Below are 25962 nucleotides of genomic sequence, written 5' to 3'. Positions count from 1 at the left end.
CAACAAAGCAAGGAAGGGACTCACGCACAACAGAAGCGTTAGGTTTGCAAAGGGGCCGTCCATAAATGACGTCACGCACCTAGGGGGGGGGTGTCAGACATTTGTGACGAGGGGGTGGGGGTTGAGAAATGTGACGTCACGTAAAAATGCGCAACTTTAAATAAATATAGACAACACGTTCTACTTAATTAAATCGACTTTTTGATAAATGTTTTCTCCTACAACATCAGAGTGCAGCGCCACATTAAATACGCACTACAATGACAATAGTTTAAAGCGATTTGAAGCATGTTTTTTTTTGGGGGGGGGGCAGAGCTTTGTGACGTCATATTTGAGGGGGGGTCTGACTTTTTGTGACGAGGGGGGGGGGCAAACATCGTCCAAAATCGCGTGACGTCATTTATGGACTGCCCCAAAGATATTACCAATGTAAAGGAATAATACATTTCGCGTCATGATACATTCAACAGGAACACGTGCATGCTGTGGCATTCTTCTTTGTGCGGCTGATGTTAGCGTGGAGCAGTGTTCTTCACTGAGGGCCGCCACACATTTGAAACCATTGGGGTTTAACAGCGGGACAATGATGACGATGGGGGGGTGTCACGTGTTGTGTGTATTGTCGGGGGCCACACTAAAGGCCACCAGGGGCCGCCAGTGGCCTGCGGGCCTTGCAATGAAGACCGTCGCTGTAGAGCAACAGCTGTGATTATACATTGAGGCACTCGAGCCAGACAATCAGGTCTAAAGTAGGGGAGTGTGTTTGCTGTGATGCCGCACTGAGGCGTCCACAGGGGGAGGGGGATGCAGGACCCCACGACGCATTCAAACTTTTTCATAACTATTACATCTGACACCGTGAAAGTCGAAGCGCGGAGCCCCCCCCCCCCCCTCCCAAAGCGCGGGGCCCGGGGCGGTCGCACCGATTCGCCATACCCTCGGGACGGCTCTGCATGCCTCCTTCGTGTTTGTGAATCGGGCATTGAGTCCTTTATATATTTATGTTTCATGCTATCTCGGGTTGACATGCGTTAATTCACTCCTGGGATTAAGGCCACCACACTCCGAGTCGGTCTTGCTTGACCATCCTTCACCACGATGGTGAAGGGGAGGGGGGCAGGGCCGGTTCAAACATCCCTCGTCACTGATGTCACAGCTGTTGGTAGGGATTTAACCTCGGTCGCCGGGTTCATATCGCAGGGTCCAAACCGTTGTGCCACCACTCACCCCAACGGCACATAGTCACACTGCGATACAGCGTACAGTTTGCGTGTGTACATAATTGTGTTCACGTCGACATAATGAGCCCACGAAACACGCACGTGAGTGATTGTATACAGCTACAGGAGCGGTGGCGCAGTGGTTAGGGCACCGCGTTACGAACCCAACCATCCGAGCTCGATTGTCGGCTACGGCTGCCATCGGTGGCGAGTTCACGATCCGCTCCTGGTTCCCCCCCCCCGCACCCCATTCGCCAACCCCGCCGTACTGACCAGTGTGAAAAAGTATGGTCAAACCTACTCCCACGGCCTGAAGGTCGTCATCCAGAAGTGGATTCACCTTTAAAGTCTGAACATAATGATCATCTAATAGGGTTTCTCCCCTTTTTTTCTGGCAACAAAACTGACACCTTTTGCAAGGAATCATGCTTACATTGACCACAATACTTGCAGTCAAATGTAAACAAAAAACAATACTCTGATAATTTATGCATTGTCTTTGAAACTGATTGGTCCACACCAGAGACAGCTTTTTTGTGGTTAATGTTAAGCATGATTCCTTGCAAAAGGTGTCAGTTTTGTTGCCAGAAAAAAGGGGAAAAACCCTATTAGTATATTTTGGTACTGGCAAAGGAGGTCCCATGACATAATGATCATCATCAACAGCAGCAGCAGCAGCAGTCCAGTTCAGTTCATTTATTAGGTAAAGCCCTGTGAGCCATTCCTCTCTTGAATCGGGTGCCATGGACAATCAGCTGCTGGGTTGAAAACCTCCTTGAGACAAAATCGTTCCATCCTCCTCGAGAGAGGAGACGTTCGTTCGTGGGTCACATTTCTGAGCCGCACGGCACGGCACAGAGTGTGTGTCGTGAGCGCACTGATTGAACGGAGGCTTCTTATTTAAGGGCTTGTCTCTTGGAATTTTGCCTCACTTGAAACAGTAAATCTAGCTGTGACGGTCCCACCTGATGACGGAGACTTGTGTTACCTCCGAAACGTCGTGATTTATCATTTTATTTCTATTATTTTATTTTTATTATTTATTTTTACCTACGTGGCTTTACCGAAAAAACCTTGCAGTCACGAAAACTTCAAATCTAGAAATAAAATGAAAATGTAAAGCTTCCGTGTTCATAACAGTTTCTAAAGCCAACATCACTATCAATCGTCACCCACAACCCAAAACACTCGGCAGTGTTTCTTTAAATTCGTCAATGACACTGCCCTCAAAGGAAAACAAATACAATCGGTAAACGTTTCGAGCGATGGTCCGTCTTTATAGCACGCAAGCCTCGTCGTGGTGAGATTCCACACAGACTAACATCTGTCCTAAGAGTATGAATCCTTGCAGTCACGAAAGCTTCACATCTAGAATGCTTCTTGGAGAGTTTGCGTCTCCTATCTCTCTCTTCATCTCTCCCCCCGTGGTCGCGTGGATTTTTTTGTCTTCTCCGGCTCCTCCGGTTTTTTCCCCTCCGCATTTAGAAACATTAATTTAGTTTAAATGTTGCAGCTGTACATTTCCACGCTATCGTTTGTGTCCAGGTTGCTTCTAAAAGAAATACGTTGATCGCTCAATGGGCTTTTACCTGGTAAGATTAAAAAAAAGTTTCGTTTTATTTGTATATATTTTTTTAAAGTTATTTGTTTTACCTTTCCCATACTTTTCACTCATATCTTGCGTTTCTACAGTTTTTTGTTGTGACGTTTTCACCATCTCTGATAAAGAGCTTCACAGCTCATCTGATTCCTCCGCTATAAATGCATCTTCTGATTCTGACTCTTAATCATCAAATTGAGCCTCCCAAAAAGAGCACTCCAAACCTGATCTCTCCTTCATCACTTTGATCCAGGTCCGCCTTCAATAGCCGTGCTGCGAATACAAACTCTGCTGCATTTTTCAGTTGTGTACCTCCGATGGCACCGACCGCATACATACAAAAATACACACGTGATCACACATACGCACACGTCCACCTCCGATTAGCATGGTTGGCTACGTGCGGTGCGAAAGAAGTTCAAAATACAGTACGTAGATAAAGACAAAGATTCCCTTATCAGACTTTTGGGGGAAGTGCTGTTAATCAGCACCACACTCGACCGCCTTTGTCTCCCAGTGGCGATGTTTATACACCGCGGCAGGCACTCATTTGAGGCTGAGTTTATCTAGGGGAGACTCAGGGCGGTGTTTTTTTATATTCGCTCTAACTGATATTGGTCGTCAGAGCGGGAATCTAACTCGGGCTGCCGGGTACGAAGCGCACTGCGCTAACCTCTGCACCACCGTCCCCCCAAAAAACAAAGATCCCCCGTGTAACCTTAACAGGCTGTTCGGGCAAGTGCTGTTCGCGAGCACCTATGAAGGTCGGAACGGAACTCGAGGGGGAGGGTGGCCAGCACCACGCCCGGCCGCCTTTGTCTCCCTAGCGGCGATGTTTACACATCGCACCGTGTACTCAATTGAGGCTGAGTCGACCTAGGGGAGGAGCAAGAGCCGGTTCAGATGTTCGTCACCGCTGTTGGCCGCGAGCGGGAATCGAACTCGGTTCGCCGGGTTCGCAGCGCAGTGAGCTCCCCAGACACACACACTCACACACTCACACACGCGTGCACACTCACACACGCACACTCACACACTCACACACGCGCGCGCACACTCACACACGCACACTCACACACTCACACACGCGCGCGCGCACGCACACTCACACACGCGCGCACACACACACGCGCGCGCACACACACACACGCGCACACACTCACATACACACGCGCACACACACACACTCACACACACGCGCGCACGCTCACACACACACACACGCGCACACTACACACACACACGCGCGCGCACACACACACACGCGCGCACTCACACACGCACGCACACTCAAACACACACGCGCACACACTCACACACACACACGCGCACACACATGCACACACACTCATACGCGCGCACAAACTCACACACACGCGCGCGCACACTCACACACACACTCACACACACGCGCACACACTCACACACCCGCGCACACACTCACACACACACGCGCACACACATTCACACACACTCACACGCGCGCACACACTCACCCATTCACACGCGCGCACACACTCACGTGTGCACACTCACACACACACGCGCGCACACACTCACCCACACACGCGCGCGCACACTTACTCACACACACGCACACACTCACCCACACAGATGCGCGCACACACACACGCTCACACACGCGCAAGCTCACACAAACACACGCGCACACTCACTCACACACACGCACACACTCACACGCGCGCGCACACACACACGCTCACACACGCGCAAGCTCACACAAACACACGCGCACACACACACACGCACACAAACACACGCGCACACTCACTCACACACACGCACACACTCACACGCGCGCGCACACACACACGCTCACACACGCGCAAGCTCACACAAACACACGCGCACACTCACTCACACACACGCACACACACACACGCGCACACTCACTCACACACACTCACACGCGCGCGCACACACACACGCTCACACACGCGCAAGCTCACACAAACACACGCGCACACTCACTCACACACACGCACACACACACACGCGCACACTCACTCACACACACGCATACACTCACACGCGCAAGCTCACACAAACACACGCGCACACACTCACACACGTGTTGCACAGTCTCATCCTCCTTACGAGCGCTCCGCCCACGTGAACGAGGGGTGGGATCTATTGCGCGTGGTTAGGAGAGCGAGCGCTTGGTGGTGGTGGTGGGGGCTAGAGTGGTGAGGGGGGTAGAATGCTGGGGGGGGGGGGGTGATCGTCGAAGTGGAGAGTGGGGGGTTAGGGGAGAAAAATAATAAGCGGGCAGCAAACAGAGCGAGTGGAGGTGGTGGCTTTGGTGGCTTATTCTGGGTCAGCAGCGAGGGGGCGAGATTGCCACACAGAGCACGCTCTGCTCGTGGTGTCTAACCGTGACTATGTAGCGGAGCAGCAGCAGCAGCCCCCCACCCCCCCAACAGCCTGAGGCCGACTGGACCCTCGCACATCGCCGCCGACTCCTCTCGCCCTCTCCTCCTCCTCCTCCCTCCTCCTCCTCCCCTTTGTCGTTCGCTCCACGGTCTGAGATTCAGGATGAAGACGGCGCGGAGGCAGAGGGCGAAGCGCGTGTCCGCGTGGCCGTTCGTTGCGGTCACGGGACCTTAGAGGGGGAAAAACATCAGCGGCGTTCGAGAGCCGAGTGAAGGAAAGCTAAGAGGGGAGGAAGGAAGCTGAATAAGACGATTATTGATTGCCACCGAGGTAGCACGCGTTGCGTGCGGGTGCGCGTGATAGCGGGTACGGGACCATGAGTGCGTCTCTTTGCACGTCACACTACGCAGGCTTGCGAGCTTACAGCTATTCGTGGGAAGAAGGCGTGTAAGGCAAGGCAATTAGCAGCGACATTATTTATATCTATCAAATTATACACTGTATACGTGAGTAATAAAAGGGAGGTGATTTATAGAATCCGGACTGCTTGTGCGCAGAAGTTAGTGTGTTGGGTTGGTTGGGGGTTTTGTTTGTTTGTTTGACAAGTGTCAAACGCTGCAGGGCAGACACGGTGTGGCACGATGTGTGCTCCACTCTCGTAGGTGAACTTGGGAGACTCCACCGCGTGCCTGTCTGTTGCCGCGCCCGCAGAAGCCACGACCCGTCCCAAGAGATCGGGACAGCGACGGGAGAGAGAGGGGAGCGGGGCTGAGCGGACGAGTGACGCGCGGAGAGAGAGAGAGAGAGAGCGAGCAGGGACACACGAGCGACGCGTGGACGGAGTGAGAGATACGCGAGCGGTATATTTATATAAAAGGAGAGAAGAGCACGCCGGCTGGGCAGAACGAGAGGCGGGAGGGAGATCGGGGCTTTGAGAAACAAGCAACAAGATTGACACCCACCGGGGGGGGAAGCCCACACCATTGACACACAAGGACATCCGCAGCACAAAGTGTGACGAGCCACTTGAACCGAGACAAAGTAGGAATATAACCGACAAGACATCAGATATAAGAGAGCTACCAGAGACGCATTGGTGACGAGCCCTAGAGAGGACACACACACGCGCACACCAGCCTCAACAGCATCGACTGCATAGCAGCGTGTGCGACGCAGGTGTCGTGGTCACAGCCATGATCTCTCCCGCCACACTCTTGGCTCTGTTGGGCAGCATCGCCCTCTCATGGCACGAGGGTCCGCGCGGAGCGAACGCGGACACGGTCCGATCCAGCTTCATCCACCGTCAGCTGCGCTCTCACGAGAGGAGGGAGCTGCAGAGGGAGATCCTCTCCATCCTGGGGCTGCCTCATCGACCCCGACCTCCGGCTCCCACCGGCAGGCAAAGCGCGGCTCCACGCTTCATGCTGGACTTGTACAACTCCATGCCTGCAGAGGCTGGTGGTGGTGGTGGTGGCACCGTGGGTTCTGCTCAATATCATTATCAGTATCAGAACCAGCAGCAGCAGCATCAGGGATCGTCACCACCATCATCCGTGCTCATCGGCCGTGGACCACCACCTCTGCTGGGAGCGTCACATCTGACGAGTATCCAGGAGAGCAACTTTCTGAGCGACGCTGACATGGTCATGAGCTTCGTCAACATGGGTGAGTGAGCTGAATCACCTGTGTGTTCGTGGATGTAACTGATGCTGTGTGCGTGACACTCGCTCACTCTGTATGGGATGCTGAAGTTGACTGTGTAAGGTGATATCACCAAAGGAGGGCTGTGTCCACGTTCTGAAAGTTAGGCTATCGAAACATCTCAATTCCAATTTCGACTCTTTACCATTTAACACCGCCAGATACACAGAGGCGTACTTTGGAAAGACAAAACATTCGACAGTTTTGGTCCCGATAATAATTTATTTTGGATGACGGGGGTGGGGAAGTGCACATTCTGAAAACGTTTATTTTTTTTAGCATTTTCTTTTTTGTTAGACATTAACTCTACAGAATTTGTCGCCAAATGCAACTCCCCGAGCCCTTCTAGAACATCACAGACTTGGCATCAATCGCCATACAAGTCACGGTCGCCTCGTGAGTTTTTTTGTTTGTTATATGCGAGATTTGTGCCGTGCTTCCACAAGTGTTGATGTGCCCCCGTGCCCTGAAATGTGACTCAAGATGAACATTTTGTCGTCTTACATTTTTTGAGTTCCCAGGCAGTGGTGGAATTTCCACATTACTATGACCGGGTCTTGTATCTAAAAAAAAAACAATGTTGGCTACCCACTAAAATGGTGAAGCCTCCTAAGAGTGTACTTACTTTACCGACCCCCTGTGGGATGATGATGATGACGATGGTGCTGGTGGATTGAGTCAACGTGGAAACATTTCATCAACCACGTGAGATTCGAATCGATTCATTAATTTGTAAAAGAAGAAACAAATAAATCTAGGGATGTAAACGTCACTCTGAATCAATGCGCCTGATCTCGTAAGCGTACGTTGGGAAGAGCCTTCGTGTCCACACATTAACGGATGAACCACCGGCGCAGCATACCAGGTGTTGGAGGCGTTTGTCTGTGAGCCCTGCAAGGTGCCGGTAGGTGACAGTATAGTAATGGAGCCGTGGTCCGCAGAGATATTTTTTCAACTTTGTGGATTAAGTCTGTAAGATTAATCCATCTGTGCGGAGCTCTGAGTGTCATTGCCTCGTGTCTGTGGTGGGTTTCGGTCCGGGTACTCCAGTTTCTTTCCCCTACGACAAACAACCAATTCATCAGTAAGGGAATTGACTCAAAATTCCAATGCAGACATGACTTTCTTATAGACGAGATTTAAAACTCAGTGAGATATATCCCTGGGAAAATAATGGCCATTATGTTCCACGAGGAAGAGTTTATTTTATTACTTGTTTGCAAATCTTGACTTAAAGCTTTCGTGACTGCAGGAATTAATATTCTTTGGCTCTTTCGGTAAAGCCATGTAGATAGAAAAAAAGAGAATATAAACGAAACGTCGTGATATTGTTATTATTTTATTCTCTTTTTTTTATCTACGTGGCTTTACCGAAAGACCTAAAGAATGCTTGTTTGCAGTTTGCTTCATTCGTTTAAAAAAAAACACATCGGCACATAATGATTTAACTGTGCAATACCGCAGAGGCGTTAACACCTTTGACAACGGTTTATACAATGTGCTTGCATACCAAACATTGCGTGTGATACAAACACACAACCAGCCCGTCCAGTGTCCCTTGTAGATCATCCACACGTGTGCAACATGCGCTGTTGCATCTTCACAGGGTCGTGAGAGGTGGCGTCGGCTTGGGGAGGCGTCCATCCAGCAGTGAATTGATCACGGCTGTTGATGACAATGATGATGATACAATGTATATCATAGCACGTACTACGCACGGTAAATGTTTACTTGTTTATCCAAGAAAGACACACTAAGCTCGAGTGTTCATTGGCAAGAGAGTCCTGCTAAATTGTGAAATATATTTAAAGATGTTTTCAACCAATTAATGATGAGCAGCGTATATTATACACGTGGGAGGAAACCACAGCAGCCGGAGATAACCCCCACGTGCGCAAGGGAGCAACGCTCAATCCCCGCACAGATGGAAACAGATGGCGATCAATCAACTTGCTGCACTGCCTTCTACTGGCAAGCCGGGGAAGGGAGTTTCACGACATTTGCGCGGTGATCCATCAACGCTCGCTGATGCCTCCACATTGCTGGATTACTTGCCACGTTCAAAGCCACCATCGCCCGTATACTATACACGTGGACTACTGTTGTGTGCTAGACCGTCTTCACGGGTCAGCCACGCATTCCACGAGTGTGACATTGATTACGTTGGCTTCATCGTGCATTACAACAACAAAAATGAAGTTATTTCAAATATTGTTTCCTCCTGCCCCTGCGCTGTTACCACGCGTGGCGCGTGTGATGCAGAACATGCGGTGGCTATGGCTCAACGCAACAGGTTTATGAACGTGCGAATTGTGTAAAGAAAATGCAGCTGGCTCTGTCCATAACATCATAAATTGTAGCGGCCCTAATTTGTTGCTTCGAACGGAGTCTCGCGGTGCTGCAAGCAGGTGATGGGTGATTGACACTGCCGCACGATGCACGCGCGCGCGTGATGATTCACGAGGAGTGTAAGTGTGGAACATGTGCACCGATGGTGTCCATCTGTCCACTCCACTGCTGGGTGAGTGGTGGGGCTCGCCACGCCGTGCGGATCTATTTAACGCTACGTCACAACGATGGTCAGCGGTGGGATGACGTAGTTGCGAGTGCATAGAAGGACAGTACAACGATGAGTTAGCTTGCACTGCGGACTGCTGCCCACCGGGTGTATAGATATATACTATGTAGGCAGAATATTTACTGTGTATACCATAGCCATCATCTAAACACCGTTTGTTTTCAATTTTTTTTTTTACTATTTTGCAAAGACACATATTGGACAACGACGGAGTAATTTTCAGCCCATAAAACATATTTACGTAAATTTTAAATTTTGTAGATTGCCCTGTGACTTTACTAATTCGGGTGTTGATCACGGAATTCACCAATAAGAAGTCCCCAACCCCCGATTCGTTCTGTTGTCTTTCGTGTTGTGCAAAACACAAGCGATCGTAATGTGAGAATAGCTTTCACTCTTGCTGGCAATAGAACAGGTGTTAAGATGTTAATACACCAAACTGAAACCTTCTTGCAAGGAATCATGTCTGCATTAACCACGTGTACTTGTGGTGAACATGCAAACAAACAAAACTTGCTCTGACAGTATGTGCATTGTCTTTAAAACTGATGGTCCACGCCAGAGACAGCTTTCTTTTGAGCCTCGTCTCAAACAGTGTTAGACCAGAGGACGCCGAAAGGCGACCAGCACAAGGAGAATGCCACGATCATGACATTGAGAGCTCGTGGTGAGCAGCTACATCATGGGACCTCCCAGTTTGGTGTGTTAACATCTTAACAACTTTTTTTTATCGTCAGAAAGGTTAAAACACCCTATTCTTATATTTGTATATACTGACAAGTGGAGGTCCCACTGACCAAGCGATCGTGTTCGCATTTTGTTTGTGCTGTCCGCAGTCTGTGTCGAACAATGCGCGTGCGTGCGTGCGTGTGTGCGTGCGTAGGGTGGTGATGGTGGTGGTGGGGGGGGCTCATTGTCTCATGGGCTCGTTTCTTCTTTCTGCTCGTTAAAACCGATCTGCCCCATTCGTGTAGGTTTAATGCGGGGGCCACTGTCGGTTATATCGTGTGTCTACGGCGGGGAGATTGGTTTACAGCGGGCTCTCTGCATGAGCCTCGATGGAAGAGGACGTCACGCACAGGCGAAGGTGGAGCGGTGGCGCGGTAGTTAGTGGAGCGCGCTGTGAAACTGCGGCTACGAAACTGGCCATCCTTGAGTTTGATTACCCGGCCGCAGCTAGCGGCGTGGTGAAGTATGGTCAAACAACGCGGTGTGGTGGGGGAGATTCTTCGTCCAGCATACGTATTGACAAGTGGTTGTAGATTAATTTTTATTGTTCTCGTTAGGGAAACGTTTAATTCTAAGAGTGAATTTGCTAAGGCTAATGAGTTGTGCTGGCACGGATCCACAGTGTGGAGTCCAGGCAGAGGGCGGATTAATTAATGAGCGTGTTGCGATTAAATGTAAAATAAATTACGTCGAATATCACCCAATCAATATGAAAATGCGTTTGTTGTTTTGTAAATGTTCACATTTCTCTTTCGCGGTGTCACTCCAAGCATGACGCCGCTTCTTTGTGAACTTTTCAGGCTTTTGCTCCGCGTTGGGGATCTCTATCAGAATCTTTACTTCGACTCGAGGATTCCGACGAGCTCTTCGTCTCTTTTTCACGGATGTCCAGCAGTTTTCACAGATGTCCACGGAAAGTTAGTAACACAGTGGAACAGAGGACACAATGCAGGTTAGGGGCTTCGCTCTAAACCGTTAAGAAAAGTGGCTTCGGGCAGAACACACGGCGAGAGGGGGCCATCCATAAATTACGTCACGCACCTTGGGGGGGGGGGGGTTTAACATTTGTGACGATGTGTGAGGAGGGGGGGGGGTGTGAAATGTGACGTCACATCAAAATGCGCAACTTTAAATAAATATAGACAACACGTTCTTCTTAATTAAATAGACGTTTTAATAAATGTTTTCTCCTACAACATCAGAGTGCAGCGCCACATTAAATACGCACTACAATGACAATAGTTTAAAGCGATTTGAAGCATGTTTTATTTTGGGGGGGGGGGCAGAGCTTTGTGACGTCATATTTGAGGGGGGTTTGACTTTTTGTGACGCCTTGTGACGAGGGGGGGGGGAGGAGGTCAAAAATCGTCCAAAATCGCGTGACGTCATTTATGGACGGCCCCAGAAGGGATGACGGCCATTTGTCTTCGGCTAATAACGGACTGGCGACTTATAGAGGAAAGTTCCACCGTGGAGATGGAGCAATGAAATCAGTTTCAATTGCAGGAGATTCTGCACCACGAGGCCCACGTGGGATGGCAGCAACCGGGAGGTCCATCCAGCAGCGAATTGATGTCAGCTGATCACGATGTTGATGACGCAGTGGGACTCCACCCCGATGACGAACTTGTTGCTAATATCCATACGATGTTTGGCGATTACATTACACGCGTTCAACTTCATAGCCGCGTGAGATCCAATTGGGGCTAAAATGTCTCTCTTTTGAGAGGCAGGCCTTGGGGGGTGGCCAAGAAAAGCACGGCATGAAAAATAATAAAAAAAAAACGCAGAGAAATTAACAACAATTCAACGTCGTGGACGACGGGGGCATTCACTTCGGTCAATATAGTTTCGGCAAAAAAAACTTTGCGTGAGAAGGATTTTCGTCCGTACAATAAGTCCACCAGTTTAGTTCTCAGAGAGCTGGTCCCGCTTATTTAACGAAGTGCACAGTTCTATCACGTGGTCCAGCGGCTGTTCCCTGTTTCGTACTGCGACGGGTCGCGTTGACCCATTCAGGTGAAATATCCGCAAACGTCCATTCGTTTGAAGTGTACATTATTCAGTTCACATTTTCGTGCCATGGGGATGTTATATTTTGATGGAATCGGCTCAAATTAAGGGGAATCCATTTTTATGGCTCTCACATCACGCCAATGTTTCCAAACAGATGGGTAGTTTGCATAAAGGACGCACCCTGCCCTTCATTTTGGCCGGGGCAGTGTGAAATACTTATCCGGGAAAACATTTGACCTCAAATGTTTTTTTTTTCTACAAACCTGTTCAATTGGTTATGAGAATATCGGGTGCAATAATATATTATTATTATTATGAATAGGCTCAGCTAGTGGTAGTACCTTGTGCTAATAATCGCAACTACAAAGGGGACGAACAGCGTTCTGGAACGCATCGAGTGAGAAATTAAGTTGCTGATGTGGCAGAGCAGGCAGAGTCGAGGAATTCTAAATATCGAAATGTCTCCCCCCCCCCGCTTGACAGAGTGCGTCTTGGCATCCGCGTGGTGGGTGCACTTGCCGCTGCGTTAGTTTACACGGAGTGGACGTTGTTTCACTCCACACAGCCACCTCTTGATAATTGTTTTTTTACTCTTCTATCTGGCAACAAAACTGACACCTTTTTACAAGGAGTCATGTTTGCATAGACCGCAATACCTGCAGTCATAATACACTGTCCTTGAAGTTGATTGGTCCACACCCGAGACAGCTTTCCTTAGAGCCTAGTCTCACATGGGTTGGACCAAATGACGCCAAGAGGCACACAACTCAAAGACAATGCACTATCAGAGTATGAGAGCTCGGGGTAAGCCTTTACACTATGGGAACCTCATTTGCCAGTAAAAATATGATAATTGGTTTTTTACCCTTCTATCTGGCAACAAAACTGACACCTTTTTACAAGGAGTCATGTTTGCATAGACCGCAATACCTGCAGTCATAATACAAACAAAAGAAATAACTCTGATAATGTGCACTGTCCTTGAAGTTGATTGGTCCACACCCGAGACAGCTTTCCTTCGAGCCTAGTCTCACATGGGTTGGACCAGATGACGCCAAAAGGCGCACAACTCAAAGACAATGCACTATCAGAGTATGAGAGCTCGGGGTAAGCCTTTACACTATGGGAACCTCATTTGCCAGTAAAAATATGATAATTGGTTTTTTACCCTTCTATCTGGCAACAAAACTGACACCTTTTTACAAGGAGTCATGTTTGCATAGACCGCAATACCTGCAGTCATAATACAAACAAAAGAAATAACTCTGATAATGTGCACTGTCCTTGAAGTTGATTGGTCCACACCCGAGACAGCTTTCCTTCGAGCCTAGTCTCACATGGGTTGGACCAGATGACGCCAAAAGGCGCACAACTCAAAGACAATGCACCATCAGAGTATGAGAGCTCGGGGTAAGCCTTTACACTATGGGAACCTCATTTGCCAGTAAAAATATGATAATTAATCTCCACAGGAGAATTGCCCAAGCTCACAAGGGAGTGCGTCTGTGTCGATTATCCCTCGCGGCATGCTGCGGTGGCTGCTGAAACGACGCCTCTAGTTTTTGGGATTTGACTTCGGCCCTCAGGCTCACGACGCAGGGATCGAATTGCGCGTCAGAGAATCGAAGTTTGTCACTCGGATACATGTTGAATGTGATGCTCTCACGTTGACCAACCTCTGTGTAAGAATTAATAATCGAGTCTTGAAATGTGTGGCGAGTGACCATGATTTGGAAATGTGTGTCGCATCGCAAGAGGGTGGCGAAGAATCTCACCGCTCGCTGTCGCTTTAGATTTAATTCTGACTTTTAAAAATTGTGTGTAGCGTTGTTCATGCGAAATGCATTTTACATTTGTTGGGGAACCACAGATAAGCTGGTTTGGCATCCAGGTGGTTATTCTGCGTTAATAAACACATTCCTGCGGAGGGAGATGGTAGGAACGTTGGGTTGCTCGGTGAATGGCCAGGGTCAACGGCGGCGTGGTGTTTTCTGAAAATATGGCCGACTGTAAGGGCGAGCACAAGCCGGCGTGAGCAGGTTAAACGTTGAGTTTTATAAGGGCACCACGGGGTGACCAGCCCCTCTCCACCCAGCCCCTCCCCACCCTCCCCACCCAGCCCCTCCCCACCTTCCCCTCCCCACCTAGCCCCACCCTTCCCACCCAGCTTCTCCCCACCCTCCCCTCCCCACCCAGCCCCTCCCTCCCCACCCAGCCCCTCCCTGCACGATGGACGAATGGACACAATAATCCCCTGTAGGCTGGTGGAACCAGTGGGTTCCTACCAGTATAATTTCTCAAGCTCTGCAGTCCTCTACAGAGTAATATGTTTTCGAGAAAGATAAAGTACCTTGAGAATACCCACACGTGCGAGGGTGAAACACTCTATCCCATGCAGTAGGAACAGAAGATATTAGTCTGCACTTTGCTATACTGGCATCTCCTGACAAGCCAAGGTACGGCACCTCATCGACGCCCACGCGGAGTTTTGGAACATGTGTGCGGTGGTCCATCAACCCTCACTACCTCCACAGACCTGGATTATAGGCCATGTGCAAACCATGAAAAATTATGTTAATTAAATACACAAATTTACTTTCTATGTACATATTTAACCACGCTTAACTAGCCTTCACATTCATAATTTGTGTACCTCCAGGGGTTATTGCCTGCTTCAAGGGCATTGATTCTCAAGTGCTTGCGTGACATGCTTAACAAACTTTCAGACCAGCTGGAAAGACACCTCCCTGGATGACAAGTCAAGTTGCAAGGCATATTTGCTCAGCACAGATTAACCTTTACCGACCCAGGTAACACTGCCTTATAACACAAACGAGTGTATATATATAATGTTTTGGGAAATTGTCGTTTTTCAAAGTAATGAAAAGTCAGACGTTTTTCCCTTCTGTTTTAAGGCAGTGTGAAAGACTAACACCGATTTTTTTTTCCAACAATGCAGCTACAGTCCTTTATTCCTAAATTAAAGTTTCAACTCGACTACAGTAACGTTCTTCATATGTTACACCGCTTTACAAAAGCTGACCTTTTTATTTCAACTCCAGGCCTATTACGTGCAACAGTATCTATATGTGAGTTGAGCAGGGGGTTGCTTTGGAGAGATTCAGGTTAAAATAGATCAAACGTCTGCAGCACGCGAGTCTTATCGGATCTTTCATGTCGTGCTCCTTCACTGGGTGTTCACACGACGCTGAGTCGACCTTGGTTTCAGCTGTTTATGAATAACTCTAACGACGTGTGTATGTGCATTTAACTTCTATCGCACCGTATGTAGCCAACTGCACTCACTCACCCACTCACTCACTATCTCACTCACTCACCACCCTGCAGGTCACAATAACACACTCACTCATCCACTCACCCACTCACTCACTATCTCACTCACTCACTCGCCACACTGCAGATCACAACAATACACCCACTCACCCATTCACTCAGCCACTCACTCACTCTCTCACTCACTCACCACACTGCAGGTCACAATAACACACTCACTCACCCACTCACCCACTCACTCACTCTCTCACTTACTCACCACACTGCAGATCACAACAATACACCCACTCACCCATTCAGTCAGCCACTCACTCACTCTCTCACTCACTCACCACACAGCAGGTCACATCAATACACCCACTCACCCATTCACTCACCCACTCACTCACTATCTCACTCACTCACTCGCCACACTGCAGATCACAACAATACACCCACTCACCCATTCACTCAGCCACTCACTCACTCTCTCACTCACTCACCACACAGCAGGTCACATCAATACACCCACTCACCCATTCACTCAGCCACTCACTCACTCACCACACTGCAGATAACATCAATACGCTCACTCACACATTCACTCAACCACTCACCCACTCTCTCACTCACTCACCACACTGCAGATCACAACAATACACCACCCACTCACCCATTCACTCAGCCACTCACTCATTCTCTCACTCACTCACCGCCCTGCAGATCACAACCATACACCACTCACTCACCCATTCACTCAGCCACTCACGATGTATATTCATCTCACCCACCCACCGCACTGCAGGTTACAACGCTTCTCTCTCTGCCTCTTCGCTCGCACCGCTCCCCTTTCGAATGCCCTCCCATTGTCCGTTTTCGCCCAAGCGCTTACAACTTGTCCCAATGCAAGAAACGCACAGACTCGTATCTACAACAACCTTAACAGCCCTCTTAGTCAGTGCCCGCTTCGAGCCTTTGGGTCAGTGCCGAGCAACAACAACGATAACAACAACGACAACAACAACGACAACAACAAAATCCTGAACTCAGCAATCCATCCCGTTGAGGTCACGCATCTCACGCGCGCGTCCCTACGACCGTTCCTAAAACCATCGCACGCCGCCGTCCGTCGCTCGGCATCCACGTGCGTGCGCGCGCGCGTGTCACGTGTCACGGGCCCTGCTTGTGTATACGTTCGCGCGCGAGATTGAAACATCTGTACATGCAACATGTGCGCCGTGTTAGTGTTGGGGGAGAATTTGAGGCTGCTGTCAAGCTCGACGCTGTGCGGTCTTAACTTGCGCCGCGGTGTCTATGAGATATTCATATTCTTAGGTTTTTTTCGGTAAAGTCACGTAGGTAAAAAATGTAAAATTAATAAAAGTAAAATAAAAATAAAATAAAAATCACGACGTTTCGGAGGCAACACAAGCTTCCGTCTTCAGGTGGAACCGTCACAGCACGATAGCTGTATCAAGTGATATAGTTATGTGACGGTTCCCCCTGAAGACGGAAGCTTGTGTTGCCTCCGAAACGTCGTGATTTTTATTTTATTTTTATTTTACTTTTATTAATTTTAATGTTTTACCTACGTGACTTTACCGAAAAAACCTAAGAATATGAATCCTTGCAGTCACGAAAGCTTCAAATCTAGAATGTCTAGGAGATGTTAACTCCCTCGCCTGGTATTCAGGAGGGCGTGGATTCGATCCCGACCCTGACGCCTGTTGTGTATTTGGAGTTTGCGTGTTCTTTCTCTCTCTCCGTGGTCGCGTGGGGGGGGGGGGGTTTCTCCGTGTCCTTCGTTTTATCCCCCTCCACATTTAGAATGAATGCGCGTTTTAGGCTATTTGGCTGCTGCTATTAATTTCCAGGCGCCAAGAAGCCGCTTCGTTGAGCTATCACCGCGTGTGTGGCCGAGTCGCTTCTGAATAGAAGCAATGTAGCTCAGTGGGCCTTAGCTGGCAAAATAAAATAAAAAGTTTAGTTTTAGTTAGCGCTACCGAGCTCTGACGAAGGCATCGTTGAAGCACGGCTCTCCTCGTCCCCCGGGACGTTTTTTTTATTAAACAATTCCCCCTCCTCTGGGTTTTCACTGCTGCTGTGCTATTGCAGGTTAATAACTTAATGCGTCACATCCCACGCTCGTTCTGAAGTGCGCTCACACGAAGTCAAAGCGAATTATTCAAGCGCCTTCTCGAGTGATTCTCCCCCCCTACCCCCCTTTGCTCGAATTAGCGTGGAACCGCTGCTGCTGTGCTTTCGGTGGCCCTGAGCGAGCGGTCGAAAGAAATCCCCAACACCGTGGCCGGGGCTATTCAGACCGTAGGAAAATCATCACCGTTGGCTTCATGCCAACAGTGGCTTCACGGACCCTGAATAGTTGATGGGCTAAGTTGACCCCTGACTGGGATTTAAGTGATATCACCATGTTCAGAGAGCGAGACAAGCTGTCAAAACCACAGCCCCACGGGGCCAGAGCTAGAAAAACCATCACAGTGGAGAAATGCACTGATGATGGTTACAAACTGAGCAATCATTGGACGGACGTTATTAACCAGGTATTAACCAGGTAAAGTATTAACTGACTGTGATGTTTCCATCCTACCTGCCTATGTCAGTTGTTATTTCCTCTCTCTCTGTGTATCTCTCTCCGATCTCTACTCCAGTTACCCAGGTGCTGCTGCGGGGTCCACTTTCTGCCCCCCTTCTCTCCCCCCCCCCCCCCGCGCTACGGCCGATGCCTACAGTATATAACCTCGTGCCAGGGCAGATCTCTCGCATACTTCAGCAGTTTTTCTTGCTGTGGTTGTCCCACCTGATGACGATTGCTTGTGTTGCGATCGAAACGTCGTGATCTATTATTTTTTCTACCTACGTGACTTTACCGAAAGAACCAAAGAAAATGGATTCCTGCAGTCACGAAAGCTTCAAATCAAGATAAAATCCAGAATTACGCCGTAAAATTTTCACGCGCAATAATTTTAAGGCCACGGGTTATGTCGGTTCTGGGCAACCCGCGTTCAGCGGAGTCTCTCACTAGGCACTCATTTAAAGCTGAGTCGACCTAGAGGAGGCCCGGGACCTGTTCAGATATTCGTCATTGATGGTGCGCCGTGAGCGGGATTCTAACTCGTGAGGTCGGGTTTGTGGCGCAGTGCGCTAACCACCACGCCACCGCTCCCCACACACGCGGGGTGAGAGGCCAGCACCACACTCGACCATACTCATTTGAGGCTGAACAGACCTAGGGGAGGCCCCAGGACTGGTTCAGATATTCACCACTGTTGTTAGTTGTGAGCAGGAATCGAAATCGGGTGTCCGGGATGAAAGCGCAGGGTGCAAACCGCGACACTACCGCTCCCAACAATGGAGAGTGCCAGCCCGTCCACCAACAACTGCATGAAAACGATTAAACAACAAGTGGATTTTCACTTATTATGGCTAAACTCCAGATCTGTGAATCCAATAATACATATCAGTTTTACTGCCATGTGATTTAACATTTAACTGTGTAGGGCATGTGGAAATTGCATTGCCCTAATACGCAAAAAGCAATCTCAGAAGTCGTTCGAGCGATGTCTGCTTCTGCAGGCTACTTCTCTGACACGGGTTGGGGGGATGGTGGGGCTGGTGGTGGTGGATGCACTGCCCCGCAAAGAGTTGTGAACGTGACATTTCTCCTCGTGACATTTCGCCGATAGTGCAGTTTGTATTAAAACTCTGGTTTTGGTGGGGGGCGGGGGGGAAAAAACGCGCAGAAGCATTGAATACAGACGCGTGTATTCTGTGCAATCCCCTGTGGTCGCAAGGTTTCCTCTCTTGAACGCAACGCGTAGCGCACATGTGCTCGGGATTTAACCGCTTCAACGCATCCAAATCACGATCTTGAGAAGGGATTTCTGGGCAAAAGATGTGCATCCTTTGTCGATCGGTCGCTTCGTTGGCCTTTGCCGGGCACGGGTAGACAGGGAAGATAGCCGCGCCACGCGGCGTGGACGTAAAAACGACGTTTCGGGGGAGCGGTGCAAAGGAAGGAGATGGGGGGGGGTGAGGGGGGGGCGTGGGGGGGGTCTGCCCCCTGCCCCTCGCACTGCTCTTCTTGCTCACGCACTGACCGCCGGAATGCGAACGGCCTCTGCTGTCTACTCCACGTCCGCCTCCACAGAGGGGCTGGCCAGATGTTGGAACACGCATGCACCCCGAGCCCGTACCCCCCCCCCCCCCAACACAACTCCCTCGGCTCCCTTGTCTTCTCAAACTTCCCACTGGGGTAACACCACCACGTTGGCGTACACCGCCATCTGCCCCCCCCTGCCCCCCTCTCCACCGCCCCCCCCCCTCTCCACCGCCCCCCCTCTCCACTGCCCCCCCTCTCCACCGCCCCCCTTGCCCCCCCCTCTCCACCGCCCCCCCTCTCCACCGCCCCCCCCCCTCTCCACCTTCCCCCCTCTCCACCGCCCCCCCCTCTCCACCGCCCCCCCCCTCTCCACCCCCCCCCTCTCCACCGCCCCCCTTGCCCCCCCCTCTCCACCGCCCCCCCCCCTCTCCACCGCCCCCCCCCTCTCCACCGCTCCACCACCACTCTCATCATCGACGTCCCCGCTCCTCTCTCGCACTCCAAGCCCCCTCCCCCCCCTCCCCCGCGCCCGCCTCGTCCCGTCTCAGGGTCTCTCACTCCCCCACCGTTACACGTCAAATTACACCAACAGATGTGTAGCGCAGGGGAAGGGAACACAAAAAAATCCTCAGCTGCGCGGGATGGGGCGGCGGCGGCGGCGGGGGGGAAGAGGAGGAGGCTCGCGGGAGACGGTGGCGCGTGTTTACCGGGCCAGCGGTCGCAAGAGGCATCTGATGTGGTTTACGGATCGCGAGGCTTTGGTGGGCCCCATCGAAGCGTCGCGCTACAGGCCGTTGATAAAAAAACAACATAAGCTTCGTGCCACGTAGTGTCTTGCGATGTATGTGTCACAGAATGTTTTTTTTGTGATCGGTGTCGTATCATGAAGATGGAAGTGACCATTCGGATCTCTCGATGAGCAGTAAGCTCCTTCACGTTAGAGAACTGCCCACGGAAGCGGATATCCCAGAGCTACCTCTGAGATTCCTGTAATTGGGGTGCCACAGTGGCGAGATGTTAGCTACCTCGCCTGGGTATACAGGAGGTCGTGGGTTTGATCCCTACCCTGACGCCTACTGCTATTGTTTGGAGTTTGCACGTCTCCCCGTGGTCGCATGGAATTTTCTCCGAGTCCGCCGGTTTGTCCCCTCCACGTTTAGAAGCACACATTTAGAGCATTTGGCTGCTATAAATATCCACACGATAAGCCACTTCGTTGTCGCTATCGTTGGTGGCCAGGTCGCTTATGAAAAAAAGCTGCATAGCTCAGTGGGTCTTACGTGTTAAAATAACAAATATTGAGTTGGAATTGAACTATTGTCCGCGCGAAGTGGGGCACCGGCACTTTCCCACTTGCCCTGCCACCGCGAATGATGCTTGTCGCATACTAGCCAAACGAATGTTTTCAATTTTTCAGAGATGCAATTTTTTCCAGATTAGGTGCGTGCTCGGGTTTTGTTGTTGTTGTTGTTGTGTGCAGCCATTGGTGACCGGGCAGAGGCCATCAACTCGCCATTGCACTCAAGAACCCCGCAGAGCGGTTTTTAATAAACTCCGTGGCGTATTCTTAGGAGCGCGCCATTGTGTACCTCACCCCCTTTGTAGGCTCCAATGCCGCAGACGATCACATTTTAAAAAAGACACGTGGCCTCAACTTTATTATGATGGACACCACAGTGAGGTTGGGAAGAGGAGACAATTTAGTACTGGTAGGAACCACCTGGTTCCACCAGCCCACAGGGGATTATTGTGTCCGTCCGTCGTGCCTCCAAAAATGGGAGGGGTCGGGCTTGGTAGAGAGGGGAGGGTGGGGAGGGGCTGGGTGGGGAGGGGCTGGTCACCCCGTGGTGCCCTTATAAAACTCAACGTTTAACCTACTCACGCCGGCTTGTGCTCGCCCTCACAGTCGGCCATATTTGCGGAATACACCACGCTGCCGTTGACCCTGGCCATTGACCGAGCAACCCAACGTTCCCACCAGCTCCCTCCGCAGGAATGTGTTTCAGATGCTTTTTGGCCCAAATTCTCAAATTTCGATACTGCCCTCAATTCTCAGCTTTTGGAGTACATTGTCTCCTTTCAGTGAGAATGATGACGTCTCTACGGGTCATACGAACTTTTCAAAAATATATATTTAAGGTAAATGCAAAGCAGACATCGACTATCCGCACGGACAGTCTGGGAATATTTTGAAGCAGGCCGCTTTTATGAATAGAGTGAGGTGTATTGCGTAACGTTACAAAACACAGGCCGGCAGTCGCATGAAGGCTGCAACTGATAAAATCCTAATACTAACAGTGTGTGCGTTACGTCTATTTTTGCCAGTAATAACATGATGTCATTTTCGAATGGGACAAAACTCGACTTGCTGCTCCGGTTTGACACTTCGTGTTTAACTGTTTCTCCAGGTCATCCGGTTTCTCTCTCCACATTTAGAAATCAACACGCGTTTAGAGAATTTTGCTGCTGTAGAAGCCGACACGATAAGCCACTTCGTTGGGCTATCATTTGTGGCCAGGTCGCTTCTGAAAAGCAGCTGTATCAGTGGGCCTTATCTGTAAAAAAAAAAAGAGTTTTTTTCAAATCACTTTCTTAACTGTATATACCAATACCTTACCGCATGACCTTGTTTAAAGGGGGGGCATGCACAGTTGTGGAGGGGGGCGTAGGGGGCATGGCACGAATCGATGTTAAACTCTAAACAAGCATTAAACGTCCGGTGCGAAAGAAGTTCAACTTACCTGCGTGCAACAGAATGGGTAACGATGCGATCTGCCACCGTCTATCGTTCATTCTGCCCTGGCTCCCATGCCCTTTGTGTCCGAGGTACGGCTGTGATGCCCATCGCAAATGTTGGCATTTTTCCGCCCCCCTCCCACCCCCTTCAACTAATGTGAACAGTTTGTATATCAATAGAGGAGCTGTGGTGGGGGTGGAGGGGAGGGAGCTCAGCCCCCTCCGGACACCGCAAAGCCTACGAGGCAACAACAACAACAGGGTGCCATGGTGGCGAGATGTGAACTACCTCGCCTGGTATGCAGGAGGTCGTGGGTTCGATCCCGACCCTGACGCCTGCTGCTGTATATTTGGAGTTTTCATGTTATCCCCATAGTCTCGTGGATTTTTCTCCAAGTCCTCCATGTCCTCCAGTTCCTCCCCACCTCCCTACATTTAGAAACATGCCTTTAGAGTATTTGGCTGCTATAAATGTACACTTCGTTGGGCTATCATTAGTGGCCAGGTCGCATATGAAAAGAGCTGTATAGCTCAGTGGGCCTTACCTGGTAGTATAAAATAGGGAATGGGTAGGCAATATATAGCGCTCTACAGCAAACTTTAATTGCGTATAAATGGGTCTTTGAATAGTCGGTGTGCAAAGAGATGACTTTTGCCTTGATGTCTAAAGTGCATGCTCCTGCCGAAACCGTTCCTGTCAGTGATGTTCCACGTGGTGCTCAGTGTGCGGAGTTTAACGCAGGTCTCCAGAATGCATCTTAGTAAGTAGGTAAAACTCAGTTTAACACGTTCAGGCTTCATCGCGACCAATATTATCCCATAATATAGGGTTTTTTTTTGGGTTAGATCGCGTAAATATAAATTAATCGTTAAACCCGCCACCGCCCCCCGACACAGCCAATTAGTAAGGTTAATGATGTAAATAAAAACATGATAATTCGTGACTAGTACAGCACACTGGTGTATTGGAGAGTAACGAATTGGCATGTTATGTTGTTTAGGTGACAAACCTTACTAATTTGGCTGTGTCGGGTGGTGGTGGGTTAAACGACACATCTATATGTACTGTACACGCTCTAACCCAAAAAAGATCAACGTCAAGTAAAACCCAGTTTTATATCGCGCCATTCGCACAAGGCCTCGCAGTACTTTACAACAGATTCCCAGAAAGAATAAAAAATACCTTTCTCATTAAAACTAAGAGGCAAGCAACACTGGTGTATTCCCATTTGCTTACTTTTCAACAAGACTTAATAATGGGATTTGGCTCCAATACACACATTCCTGGCTCGCTGTGGTTTTGTCTCCGATTGTTTCGAATAAAAATAAATGCAATGATTTGTTTTTTGTTTGCCATAGCTCGTAAGACTTTCACGATAACGGGTGAGAAAGTCTTGCACGAGGTTCAGGGCAAACCACGGCGACGGAAATAAACCATCGTCATCTGTTAATACAGGAGGCACCTCTGAGCTCAAACAACGAATTTAAAAAACATACCGATGCAATGCATTAACATACAAACTTCATGTTTTAGTTTTATACAGCGTCGCCGTTCATGCAACTTACATTTCACAATCACTCAGTAACCGCAGACAAACGAGAAGGCGGCAGCCAGGCGATGAGCCGGTGCTCCCAACAATTTCCCGAGCTCTGCAGTCTTCTATATGTTAAGATGTTTTCAACCAATCAATGGGTGATTAAACACGTGGGTGGAAACCGGAGCACCCAGAGAAAACTCACGCGAGCACGGGGGCAGCGCTTTGTCTCGTGCAGAAAGGGGCCGATGATATTACTCCGAACTTTGCGAGCCACAGGATGGCACCTCGATGCCCATGGGAAGAGAGTTTTGCGACATTTGTGCGATCCAGCAACTCTGCCGCCTCTGCAGTGCTGGTTTACTGGTGTGCACCACTGCCACTCGGCTAAGGGGCAATGCAACATCATTTGGAGTAAACATTCAAAAGTAGTGTTTCTAGGTGCACTAAAGGATACAACGTGTGTGATATGAATTGCGCTGTTAGGGGCAGTCAAAATATGTTTAGATTTGGTAACTAAACTTATGCATACTTAACACTGAATACTTTCCTTTCAATATCTCACAATAAATGCATTAAATTGCTTTTGTTCGAAGTGATGGTGTTTCAATGTATGCAAATTGTTCGCTAATGTTTTGTTTAAACGAACAGAACTTTGCAAATGAGACGGAAATAAATGAGAAACAATACAAATGAGATGATTAAAAACAATACGAAAATCTCAGGATTGTTAAATTGAATCACAGCACCGAATCACGGTCTTACAAAGCAATGGGTTGGTCGCGTGTGTATGTTGAACGTCTTTCGCAGCGTGCGCAACCAACCGTGCTAATCGTAGGTGTGGGTGAAGGACAGCACACTGAACACAGCGAAATTAGTTGTCAATCTACACCCCGTCTAATCGTCATCACCATCAACCATGATCCATCCACTGCTGGATAAAGACCTCCCCAAACCACATCTCATGTTGTAATCCACCCAGCACCTGCACAATTGTAACGCTATTATTATTATTCTGCTTTTCGACTACGAAACGCCTCTTTATCAGGCAGGTCCTGCCAAGTTGGGGCAGGTGATTGTTATGTAGACTCCAAATGTTTCATTTGCGGGTCATGTCTTACAATTTGGAACATGACGTCCGCACACAACGGCCTCCTCTTGCGAATGCCGTCACGGGATCCTTGGCGTTAACTTTGAAGCAGACGGCGCGCAGTGTTTGTTTAATCGTTCACACTCTGCAATAATAACCGGGATGGCCGCTTGGATTCACACCGTGAATCTCTGAAACACGCGGTCAATGCGCCACAGCTAAATATCTAAACTGAATTATTTTATTTGCCACGTAAAGCCCGCTGAGTTATTAGGTATTTTTTTCATAGGTGACCTGGCCACACATGATAACTCATTGCAGTGACTTATATCGACATCATGGTCACATGTAGGCATTTAGAGCAGCAGCCAATACTGGAGGACCCGGAGAAAAATCCACGCGACCACCCACGAGTGGAGAGACCACGCAAACTCCAAATATACAACAGGCATCGCCAGAGTTTGGATTGAACCCACGACCTCATGCAGCGTATTCTTACGTCACGATATCCACTGCTCAAAAGTCAGCTTCAATCCTTGTTCGATGTTTTAGCTTTACTTGAACCATTCTCAATAAACGTAGAGCGTGGGTCGCATACGTCGAGGTTAATATTCACTTGTGCACATGAGACCGTGCATCTGTAGCAAACATGCGGCATAGATAAAATGCAGGGGGCAGGCCAAGTTCATTGACGCTCGTTTGATTCTTCCAGAAAGGACAAAACATTCTATTAACTAACGGAAACAATGTGCTTGGCATATGTGGTCATATTAGCGTGCAAAAGCCATCGTTTCTACGCAAGAGTTTGATTTCGAAACTGTTTTTTTTGTCTTGTCTGGTGTGTCTTTATGTGTTAAACTATGTCGCATATTAACTAGTGTAGATATTTGCTGTCAATTTGCAAAAAAATACTGATGTGTGGGCCCTTCAGTAACAGAACAAATGATGGGAGCCCCGAGATTATTCATGA

General features: G+C 49.2%; 1 protein-coding gene across 1 annotated transcript in view; it reads left to right on the top strand.

Annotated features, from left to right (window-relative positions):
- The first annotated feature begins 5213 nt into the window (after nt 1-5213).
- Nucleotides 5214-25962, top strand: part of LOC133353217 (bone morphogenetic protein 7-like) — a 90964-nt gene continuing 70215 nt past the window's right edge. Inside the window, exon 1 of the mRNA XM_061569291.1 lies at nt 5214-6879. Within this exon, the coding sequence (XP_061425275.1) occupies nt 6408-6879 (472 nt within the window). The 5' untranslated portion in view covers nt 5214-6407. The remainder of the gene's footprint in view (nt 6880-25962) is intronic.

Source organism: Lethenteron reissneri, chromosome 43 (genome assembly GCF_015708825.2).
Source record: "Lethenteron reissneri isolate LAM-NWPU_2019-01 chromosome 43, ASM1570882v1, whole genome shotgun sequence".
NCBI classification, from domain to species: domain Eukaryota; kingdom Metazoa; phylum Chordata; class Hyperoartia; order Petromyzontiformes; family Petromyzontidae; genus Lethenteron; species Lethenteron reissneri.
Note: the sequence above shows the minus strand (reverse complement) of the source record. Positions and strands in the feature narration are given on the sequence as shown.